We start from the raw sequence: 12,008 nt of genomic DNA, 5'->3' as shown, positions 1-12,008 counted from the left end.
TTTTGCTAGAAGTAAAATCTTACTGCATGTCTGGTTTTGGGTTGTCAGGTTTTTGATAAATATGTATTAAAATATGTAGATTTACTGCATTCTATCCTTGTTCCTCCTCAGATATATTTGTACCGGTGGTAGTACCACCCCTACCCCTGAATCTGTCTCTGGTATGGGGTATCCCTGCCCTGCAGGGTTCTACTGCCCATCTGGTGCAGTCACAGAGTTAGGGTGCCCCATCGGCACCTACCAGCCAAACATGGGACAAGCGAATTGTACCATCTGTCCGTCAGGTCTGATGTGCCCGTACGGTAACATGACTGCACCATTGGACTGCAAAACTGGTAAGAATTGACGGTATTGGTTGGTCATAATCATCTTGAGGTAAAATTCAAATTGATAGGTGTTTGCACTAACCCTTCAGTAGAGTTTAAGCATTCTTGGGATAAGATCACAGAATTGGTTATCATAACATATTTGGACAAAATTAATTATATTATAATATAATTAATAAATAATTAATTAATTTGGTATAATTTACATTTATTGATCCCTTGGTTAAGTGTGAGGAGCAATACAATTTATCTGCCAGTATCATAGATAAATAAACATTAACTGTAAAAACTTTTCAACAAGTCTTATATATGATCCTTCATGTTTTTGATATGCTGGGCTGAGGCTGTTAATTATTAGATCACAACATTAAGTAATATATTTCATTTTTCAGGTCTAAGGTTCCACATTTTTGGTGTTAGATTCCACTTTGGGTGGCAAATTGTGCTCGGTAACAAGCCGTGGTGCTAGATACCTCTTCTAGCTTCAACATTCGGCGCTAGCTTCAACATTCGGCGCTAGCTTCAACATTCGGTGCTAGCTTCAACATTCGGCGCTAGCTTCAACATTCGGCCCTAGCTTCAACATGGTGTTAGATAACACATTGTGTGTTGTTTCAATGTGCTGCTGTCTGTTAATGCTTTATGCTCTTATATTGTTCTTTTGTGTAATTTTTTTTTTTCATTCTACCCATTTTAGGGTACTACTGCCCATACGATGAGTCTGTCCCGCTTCCCTGTCCACCGGGAACATTCAACAACATTACAGGTATCAGCCTGGAGGAAGAGTGTTCATACTGCCCCTCGGGACAATACTGTGAAGGATATGGCAACAGCTATCCGTCTGGTAAGTCTTTAAATATTTGATACCAGTTTGATTTGGTCAGATATGACGTCAAGGGATTTTACTAGGATGTTTAGAAAATGTCCTCCTTTCGTTCGTTCCAACATTGAGAGGCAGAGGTTACCACGTGACTTGTCATCCCTGTTCATAGCAAGTGTTTTGATGCTTTTTAGATGTAGGCTTGAAAGCTAGATGATGGAAGCAATCCATCTTAATGCCCTTGTACCTATTAGGCTGTTTCATGTACTACTAAATAATGCATGATGTAGTTCATATACATTGATATTCTGCAGTCCAAATGAGTTATATGTCAGTACTCAACATTAATTAACAATTCCAGCTTAGACAGGTTAAGATCCAGGATATAGGTGGGGGTGTCTTATGTTTAGATCCAGGATAGGGGTAGGTGCCTTATGTTTTGTTCCAGGTTATGGGGGGGGCCTTGTGTTTAGATCCAGGTTATGGGGGGGCCTTATGTTTTGATCTAGTGGGTGTTCTGTTTAGAGTTTGACTTAAAACATGCATAGAAATACAACTGGAATACAACTGAGACTGTACTTAGCTACAAGATAACAAATGAGGGTGCATACAACTATGCACAATACTGCAGTGGGGGTGTCTTATATTTAGATCCAGGATAGGGGGATGCCTTATATTTTGGTCCAGGTTATGGGGGGGAGGGCCTTATGTTTAGATCCAGGATAGGGGTGGGGTGCATTATGTCCAAGATGAGACATGTCCATTTGAGCGTGTTAATGAGATGCATAATACTATTACTCTCCAGTACAAACTTGATAGTATAATATATTTAAATGCCTTTAAAGTCTTGTCACTGTTATTAGAATGATAGACTGTTTAATTACCTTTATTGAGTAAGTGTAAACTCTTTTTTACGTAGAAATTCCCATTTTTTAAATTTTATTGTACAGATATACCCCACCTTTTTCTTTCTGATGCAATTCAATTGCTTAGGGCTTTTAGAGGAAGCATACTTACAGCATACTGGTATGCTGAGATGATTATTAGTGACTTTTGAGTTGAGATGGATCTACGACTTACTATCACCATTCAGTTGTCTAAAGAGTTTATTCCCATCAACCACCTAACCAAATGAATTTATGCCTCTCCCCTCCATGTCAATATCTTACTCCGTTTCATGTTGTTGTGGTTGGAGTAGATCATCACATCTGGATAGCTTTAAAGTTTGCAACTTAACTTGTTGCAGAATTCCTATTAAAATAAACCCAACAAAGCTAACACAACCAAAGCCACAGAAAGGACTCAACCATCAACAAGAGCAGCAAAACAAGTTTACACCATCCATAGATATTTAATACCTTTAGCAGTAATAGTTACATTATATCTCCAACTTTCATTACTATCGCACAATCATATTTTTCCTATGTTTTCCCCCTTTAATCCTTCAGGATACTGCCAGGCAGGTTATTACTGTGAAGGTGGGGCCGATGACAAGGTACCAACGAGCACCAGCGAGTACCCAGACAATGGTCTATGTCCACTCGGCCACTATTGTGTCGAAGGTACCCCTGCACCAGAGCAATGTCCTCCAGGCACCATCAGAAGCAATTTAGGTATGCGCTATGCAAATGAAGAGAAATCCGATTGGTTGGATTAGGAATGAATGAATGTGCATAATGCCAGTTGGTTATCCTCTAGAAATTCAATTAATGTTGCATAACACAGTTTATTTTGTATGCTCTGCATGCATAGTAAGTGGGGATAGCTGAGACAAGTGAGTACAACTCTCACTCATGATTCTCTGATTTACAGGTGCTGCATCGCTGGACGATTGTGATCCTTGCCCGGGAGGATTCTACTGTAACACGTCCGGCCAGGTTAACGCCACTGATGAGTGCTACGCAGGCTTCTACTGCCCGGCTAATGCAACCGTCACCACTCCTGCTCCTCTCAACTACAAGTGTCCAGTGGGTCACTACTGCCCAGAGGGGTCCCTCGCACCAGTGCCCTGTGAGGTCGGTTACTACCAGCCTAACGAAGGAAGGTCAAATTGTATCCCTTGCCAAGCTGGGTATTACTGTCAGAGCTCATTGGAACCGGATCCCACACCATGCCCTGCATATCATTACTGTCCTGAGGGTGAGTATTAGGTAGTACTCTGAACAGTGCTTAGCAATAATTATAGGAATGATGCGGGACTGCTTAGGAGGCAATGGGTGGGGGGGGGTGGGGATTGGAGTAAGGAGAGAACCTCTTTCCATGCATAATACTGTCAGAGCTCAATGGAACCTCCATATCATTACTGTCCAGAAGGTTAGTATTAAGGAGTACTCTGAGCAACAATTAGGACTCAATTGGGAGTGTTGATGGTTGCGGGAGGGGGAGGGGAGAGGAGGGGGAGATAGAAGGGTGGGGAGGGAGAGAACCCCATTGAAAAATGATAATACTCTCAGAGCTTGTTGGAACCAGATCCATAGCCCTACCCAGCATATCATGAGGGTGAGTGCTAGGCAGTACTCTCAGCAATAACTATGGGTCTGATGTGCGACTGGTAAGGGGACTCAGAGGGGGTTAAGAAGAGTGTCCTATCCCACACATAATGCTATGAGAGCTCATTAGAACCTGCATACCATTCCTGGTCTCTGAGTGAGACACCAATCCCAGGCAGGATATAATATAATACAACTCTCTGGAGGCATATTTAATATATATAAATAATATTTATAAATATATATAAATATATTATATATATATAAATAAATTATTCTCTGGAGGCAAATTTAATGTTCATAAATAATATTTGTAAATATTTATAAATATTTTATAAATGTATATTTTAATATATATGAAATAATATTTAATATATATAAATAATATTTGCCCCTATAATATTTGGACTGGAGTTTGTCTGGGAGGAAGTCCCTTGGGATTGATGCCACTGGTTTCAGACGAACTAACATGTATAAATGGGACCCTCTGTGAATAAAAACGCTTCATATTTGGTAAGGATAAGAAGTAACAAGCATGGTGGAGAAAACAGGCTGAAGATTACATTGCATACCGTTTCAGCATCCTCTTCAAACAGTCACATTTTGCCTTCTGTCTTGTTAAAACTGCTTTACGTTTTTCGTATTGTTTTGGCTAACGTGTATTGCTCATTTTCTCCCACTAGCCACAAGATATCCAATATCCTGTCCTAATGGTACATTCACCTATGCCAATGATACAGGTCTGAAGTCAGAGTATGAATGCTTGCCATGTGTTTCAGGAAAGTTTTGCAGGTAAAATTTAAATTTGTGTCTATTTTATTGCTATTTTAAATTTCTATTTGCTTTTTTCTTTGTATAGGCTCTGTGGTATTAAATCAAGACTTTAAAACATAAATGATTAAATTTGAACTGAAAAAGGTTGAAACTTGAGATTGCAGCACAGTATAGTCCATAACTCAGTACATTACAGTACTCAGTACAGTACTCAGTACAATACTCGGTACAGTGCTCGGTACAGTACTCAGTAAAGTGCTCAGTAAAGTGCTCAGTACAATACTCGGTACAGTGCTCGGTACAGTACTCAGTAAAGTGCTCAGTAAAGTTCTCAGTACAATACTCGGTACAGTGCTCGGTACAGTACTCAGTAAAGAGCTCAGTAAAGTGCTCAGTAAAGTACTCAGTACAATACGCAGTACAATACTTATTACAGTACTCATTACAGTGCTCAGTACAGTACTCAGTATAGTACTAAGTGCAATAGTCAGTACAGTACTCACAACAGTACTCAGTATAGTACTCAGTACAGTGCTCAGTAAAGTACTCAGTACAATACTTAGACAATACTCATTACAGTATTTAGTACAGTGCTCATTACTCGGTATAGTACAATAGTCAGTACAGTACTCACAACAGTACTCACAACAGTACTCAGTTCATTGTTCAGTACAATACTCAGTACAATACTTAGTACAATACTCAGTACAGTACTCAATATATTACTCAGTACAGTACAGCACAATTCCATTACAGTACATTGCAATATCATAAGATAATTACATGTCGAATGGATCCTTTGTCACCAAAAAAATAATGAACAAAAACTGGAGACACACCAGCTTAAATGACCCTTCACCTTTTATTTCTATTACCAGGGGCGGAGAGATTCAGGGAGATTGTGCAGAGGGTTACTTCTGTCTCAGTACCAGCTACCAGTACACTCCTGATGGGAACTTCCCTGACTCAAACTTTGACCAGGGTCAATGTGAGCCCAACACCACCTGTGCTGGACCCTGTCCTGCAGCCCATTACTGTCCTGAGGGAACCATGGATCCGATACCTTGCTCTAATAACACATATCGTGGAGTCCAGTTTGGTAGTCAGGAAGAAGACTGCATGCCTTGTCCTGCAGGATTTTACTGCTTAGAAGGTATGCAGCATTGTTATGATGCAAAAATGCAACATCTTCTGAAATGAACATGAACAGTTGTGGGCAAGTAATAAACTAGGACTAGATACAAGTAACAAAGTCTTGTGTCTTGTGATAGTAATAGTGCTTACCTTGTGTACTCATCATTGCAATGCATCATGTTTCTTGTATCAAATACGAATATGTTTCTATATTTATTTATATAAATATTTATAAATGTATACATATAACTTATGTATCCTAGTTGGTTAGGGTGTCCCCATATAAATCAGGAGGCCAGGGCTTGAATCCTGGCGGAGACTAGAAGTCTTTTCACTGCTCTGGATTTTCGGTACATAAATATATATATGAACATATTTGAGCAAAGTCTGCTGCAAAGACAAGCACCATCTTGCTTGAGCAGCACCATCATTTACATAACAATTGTCTTTTCTTCTTCACCGTTACCAACAGGTGATCCGATCCTCTATGATTGCCCTCTTGGTCACTACTGTCTTGAGGGACTTGCACCGATGGAGTGCCCCCTCTATCACTACAGGGATGTTGTAGGAGCTGCGAGTGCGGAAGATTGCTTTAACTGTCTCCCGGGGTACTATTGTAACGAGACAGGTCAGATCATTCATCAAAACAAACTTCTTCCAAATATTTCTCTTCCTTTCTTTTTCAGATATTAAGCTAAAATATTAAACGTTAGTGTCGGTAAAATTTCAGATTGTGTAGTTTTAATCTGTTCTCTAGGTTGAATAATATGTCAAATTTATGAAAAAATAGGTCAGACTTTTTCGGAGCACATCCTTGCTTTATCAAAAGTATCTGTTGTCCATCATTACTCACTTTGAGTAATCTATGTAGTTTGATCTTTGACCTGTTCTGTCTGACTTACTTCATCTTTGCTTTGATGTTCTTATCGATATTAGTCATGAAATGTTCTAATATTCAGCTCCATCAATATTCATGTTAACCTATTTGGTTTTGCATATTCAGGTATGACCAATTCTACCTTCTTTCCATGCCCTACTGGCCACTACTGTGAGGAAGCTACCACCTATCCAGAGCCATGTACCGGTGGGCGGATGTCTCCAACGGAAGGACGGGTCAGCAATGAAGACTGCCCTCCATGTGATCCAGGTTACTTCTGTCCGAACGATACACTCAATGTTTATGGCATCCCTTGTGATCCCAGCTATGAGTGTCCAGAAGGTACATAATCACACACATGAGTAATTACAATACTCTGCAGAAGTCCCACGGCTAATAAAACCAGCTCCTCATTTATTTCTGAGAGTATAATCTAATTGTCTATCTCTATCGGGTTAAGGTTGCCATCAGGCCTGTAGAGAGGGGGGGGGGAGGAGGGGATCAAGTGGGGCTACAGCCCGGGTACTTGGAGTCAACCAGGAGGCTTGCGGATCAATAATCTTTAATTTTAATTTCCTTATTTAATTAAAGAAAACTGAAGACTTCAATGAGGGGTCCTGCTGACATTCCACCCCTCCCCCCGAGTCCCACCTGGGTCTCGAATGGTGTAGCTTGACATTGTATTACTTAACTGTAAAACTATTTTCTGTTTTCATTTTACATTTTGAAATTTATATAAATAAGGTAAAAGGGCCCATTATTTGCAAAGTTTGTAACTTTTTGATAATCTGATCATGGTATGCCCCTCTCTCTGTGCCCCTAGGTGCCTCCATTGAAGTTACATGTCGACCAGGCCATTACTGTGAAGGTACTACCGGTGTACCTCCCATCTGTCCTGGTGGGTACTATTGTCCCCTTGGGTCAAGTTCCTATACCAGGTGAGTTGTCCTAAAGTTAAGTGTCACATGAAAGATACCATATTTTGCATTCTCAGAAAGTGATGAAGGTTCAAAAAGGATTGTTCCCCCCCCCCCCCCCCCCCTATTGTATAGGCACTAACCTATACATCTTTATATCTGATATCCACACTGTTTTCCCTCGCTGCTTTGAAAGTTAGAAAAAAAATTGTTTTGGTTGAGTATTTAGAATTAATAAAAAAAACATTGGATTGAAGGTATGCACTGGGCAACTGACAGCATCATCAAGTGAACCTGAAAGGAGCATTTTCCAGAGATTGAGCATATTTTAAAGGTAAACTGAAAACCAGAATAGCTATAGTTGAGCAAAAAATTACTGGCACTCAAATGTTTTCCCTTTTCTGCTTGGACTATGACAATATCAAATGACTAAAAAACTACTTAAAGTCATCATTTAAGTCATCATTTAGGTACCACCATTTAAGTCATTTAAGTACCACCATTTAATTCATCATTTAAGTACCACCCTTTAAGTCATCGTTTAAGTCATAATTTAAGTACCATCATTGAAGTCATCATTTAAGTACCACCATTTAAGTACCACCATTTAAGTCATTATTTAAGTGATCATTTAAGTCATCATTTAAGTACCACCATTTAAGTACCACCATTTAAGTACCACCATTTAAGTCATTATTGAAGTGATCATTTAAGTCATCATTTAATGACCACCATTTAAGTCATCATTTAAGTACCCAACATTTAAGTCATCATTTAAGTACCATCATTTAAGTAACACCATTTAAATCATCATTTAAGTCATCAATCAAGTACCATCCTTTGGATATGTCCCTCCTTTGGCTTTTGAAAGGGTAATGCTAATCTGGTGTCCAAACATATTTGTCTGTATCTATTGATCCTTCAGATGCTTCTACCCCAAGTATTGTCCTGAGGGAAGTGAGGTCCCTTCAGCTTGCCCTCTGGGGTATAAGGCTGTGGATCACCCTGACCTGAGGTCTACTGACACAGAATCTTGTAGCATCTGTCCGGCTGGTACCTATGGCAACCACACCGAACGATACACTTGCTCTCCATGTCCCGAAGGGTACTACTGCCCAGAAGGTGAGTTTTGAAACAAGACAATTGAGAGCTAGAACAAAGAAAATGAAGAAAGAAGATAGAAAGAGAAATTACTTGGGATGCAAGAACTCAAAAATGAATTTTAGATTTTGGAAACATTTCTACTTTTTCTAGCTATTTTGTGTGGTTGTTTTGCAAATAAGTGAAATTGTTACAAACCTTGAATGTGTTATTATGGTATTTTTTCTGATAGGGTTAGGATTGGGGGGGGTAGACGAGGGGCGGGGGAGGGGGAGGTTGAGTAAAAAGGCCAAATAATATCTATGCATTGTGCTAGACTAGGTTAACTTGGCCATTTAATTTGTTCCTATGTGCTGGAATTTGTATATTTGGCTTCAGTTCAAAAGTTTAATTACCCAATTATTTCACTCATATTCTTGAATGTTGGCAGAGTAAACGAGGATCCATCGATTTTTCAGCGATTTTCTTTCATTTGATCTGTCATAATTAGGTACTGGAGATCCAGAGCAGAATCCTTGTCCGATAGGATTCTACTGTCCACCATCGTCATCTTCACCGGAGCCGTGTCCGGTCGGTCAGTACGGTAATCTGGTCAAGGCGGTCACCGCAGACCAGTGTCAGTTATGTCCAGTAAATACCTTCAACGACCAGACCGGACAAAAGGCCTGTCGACCTTGTGGAAGTTCTGCTCTATCCGTGGAAGGTGCGTGATTTTTCGTCTTGTAACAAACCGACTGTCGTTTTAAAGCTCATCAGTTTAGAAGATGATAAAGTTGTATTGAAAGTGTGTTGAAACTGGATTCTAAAGCCTTTGAAGTAATTCCCAGACATATGAAGGAAACTTTAATTAGACAAGTAATTGTCTCAGTAGTGTGGAAATACTCATAGATGGTGGCTTTTGAGATGTAAGTGTTCATTCTGAATGTGAGTGACCAATATTTGAGTTTCTAGCATCGTAGTGGACTATATCATACTGAACACTGTCTGCCACCCACAATGGCTTTTAACTAGTTTTCTTACAAGACAGTGTAACAGTTACTCTTCCTCTATATGAATGACTACTGTTTGTCTTCCTTGTGGGCAAATAATCATAGAGTTGGTCTTTTCCGATGTTTCCTGGCATGAAAGATGTTTCCATCAAGCACCTGCTGGCCCTAATCTCACTGAACAACTGCTCACCTTAATCTCTACCACCAACCACCTGCTCATCCTAATCCCTCCCACCCCCCACCAACCACCACAAACCCTCCCAACAACTGCCCTGCTCATGCTAGTGTCTCCCACCAGCCACCTGCTCACCCTAATCCCTCCCACCCCCCACCAACCACCACAAACCCTCCCAACAACAGCCATGCTCACGCTAGTGTCTCCCGCCAGTCACCCGCTCACCCTAGTGTCTCCCACCAACCTCCCACTCACCCTAGTCTCTCCCACCAACCACCCGCTCACCTTAGTCTCTCCCACACCACCTGCTCACCATAGTCTTCCACTAACCACCCACTTAACCTAATCTCTCCCACCAACCACCAGTCTACCCTAATCCTTCCTACCACCCCAAATCCCATCCCTCACTCCCACCAACTACCCTGCTCACATTAGTCTCTCCCACCAACCACCAGTTCATCCTAATCCCTCCACCAACCACCAGGCTGGGCTCACCTTAATCTTAGGTTACTCATCTTTTGCATCTTATATATGTTTCTCAGCTTTAATATTGTATTCATTTTCACCTTCAGTTGATGTTTCCTTTTGCTCTTCCCAGGACAAGCCACTTGTTCCTGCATTGGCAAGTATCGTTCATTCCAGACGACAGACGGGTCTTGTGTTTGCTGGTCAGGGTACATCTTCTACAATGAGGTTGACCTCGCAGAGTCAGAGGGCAACAGTGACGGAGACTGCCAACCTGTCGTTGACATCCGCTGTGAACTGAATCAGGCCAGAGATGCAAACACCAGGATGTGTATCGACCCAGCCAGTAAAGATTGTACCACATCTTGTGGCATCGAGGACGGCACGTACAACGTCGATCTCGGCAGGTGAGATGATGAAAATTAGAGGCTCCATTGTTGCATGTGAATCGTTCCTGTCATTAGACTCAGCAAAGTTTTCACTTATTGAGGAAGAGGTTCCCCTGCCAATTTTTGTCCCAAAGGTTGTGAGATGTTGTTCCATCTTGAAATGCATTCTCTGGTATTACGTAATACTCACTTGATCTAGCAATCACCACTTGAACCTTACAAGAGTTTGTTTTCTATAGAGTTCTACTCTTTATATAGGACTTGTGGAGGTTATCATGATCCATAATGATTCTGAACTAGTATATCATTTTTCATTTCTGTCAACTTCAGTTATATCATTGAACTGTGTATTAAACGTTAACTTTTACAGTGTAAATGTTTGATATATCAGATAAGATGCTGTATTGATCCATGAGCCTAGTGCAAGTTTGCTTTTGTTACCAATGCTGTTATATATAAGTGGTTTGTGCAATAGAAATTATGCTTGATGCTTGATGCAAAATATATATATATATATATATACAATGACAAGTACTAGATACATGTAGATTTATTTTACTACCCTTTGAGAGGCAGGGAGTGGGTGGTGGTGGGGGGGAGGGTTCACTTCAAAAGTCCTTTTCTTTGGTGCTACAACACATCTTCCGTATGCTTGTCTAACGGTGTAGAATATTAATGTGTTCTTCCAGTACCGGCATTGATCCCCTTTCGAGAATTTAAACTAATCGAAAGGAAGGGGTTCAAAGAGGGTTCCCCTTCCCTGCTGATGTTAGATGAAGAGATGTTAATATTAACTGTTGAGTTTAAGAGCATCCAAGTTGGTGTAACTCATTTCTCCTTATCCCCTGCTTCATATTTGTATCTGATTTGAACATGATTTGAAACGGAGGGCGTTGTGGTCAAGTGGTTAAGGCAATGGACTTGTGATCTAAGGATCACAGGTTCTAGCCCTGGCCAGATCATTGCTTTGTGTCCTTGGGCAAGGCACTTTTTCTCCATTGCCTCTCTTCACCCAGGTGTATAAATGGGGACTTGCGAGGTGACTTGTAAATATAGTTGCCTGCGTCGGTTTGTGGCTGCACCCTATGGGAAGTCCCCCGGGGAACACGTAGATGTGGTACCCCAGGAGAGATTGATTGAATTGTGCACACTTTGGTGTGTAGGTGTGACAAGTTACCACTGACCAGGGTTAAGTACTGCGTGGCGAGACTTTATTGTAAGTTGCGCTATATAAGAACTGAGAATTATTATTATTATTATGTTTTTTGTTTGTTTTTTTCACCTGGAGTCAATCTTTCTATTGTTATTATTCCAGATGTGAATGCAATCAGTATACTCTGCCAGAAGAGCTCTGTGACATCCAGTGCCAAAGCACCCAGCCAACTGTCCAGGGTGATCTGACTGAGAGTGGTCAACTTGTGGTCACTACTATGTCCAGTAATGGTACAGCTGTCAGCCAAGAGGTGAGCTTTGGGGAGAACACTGGAACCCAACATCTCCCATCCCAACCCATCCCATCTCATCTTATCCCATCCCAACCCATCCCATTCCA

At 40.8% G+C, this 12,008-nt stretch overlaps 1 protein-coding gene across 1 annotated transcript in view; it reads left to right on the top strand.

Moving 5' to 3' along the window:
• LOC139977381 (uncharacterized) overlaps window positions 1–12,008 on the top strand; it is a 212,008-nt gene that overhangs the window by 171,150 nt on the left and 28,850 nt on the right. Inside the window, exons 121-133 of the mRNA XM_071986681.1 lie at window positions 112–335; window positions 1,024–1,170; window positions 2,595–2,759; window positions 2,959–3,285; window positions 4,319–4,427; window positions 5,288–5,562; window positions 6,016–6,171; window positions 6,547–6,762; window positions 7,244–7,358; window positions 8,263–8,459; window positions 8,929–9,141; window positions 10,201–10,474; window positions 11,772–11,919. Coding sequence (XP_071842782.1) covers window positions 112–335; window positions 1,024–1,170; window positions 2,595–2,759; window positions 2,959–3,285; window positions 4,319–4,427; window positions 5,288–5,562; window positions 6,016–6,171; window positions 6,547–6,762; window positions 7,244–7,358; window positions 8,263–8,459; window positions 8,929–9,141; window positions 10,201–10,474; window positions 11,772–11,919 — 2,566 coding nt within the window. The remainder of the gene's footprint in view (window positions 1–111; window positions 336–1,023; window positions 1,171–2,594; window positions 2,760–2,958; window positions 3,286–4,318; window positions 4,428–5,287; window positions 5,563–6,015; window positions 6,172–6,546; window positions 6,763–7,243; window positions 7,359–8,262; window positions 8,460–8,928; window positions 9,142–10,200; window positions 10,475–11,771; window positions 11,920–12,008) is intronic.

The sequence above is a fragment of the Apostichopus japonicus genome, chromosome 12 (assembly GCF_037975245.1).
Source record: "Apostichopus japonicus isolate 1M-3 chromosome 12, ASM3797524v1, whole genome shotgun sequence".
Taxonomy (NCBI): Eukaryota; Metazoa; Echinodermata; class Holothuroidea; order Aspidochirotida; family Stichopodidae; genus Apostichopus; species Apostichopus japonicus.
Note: the sequence above shows the minus strand (reverse complement) of the source record. Positions and strands in the feature narration are given on the sequence as shown.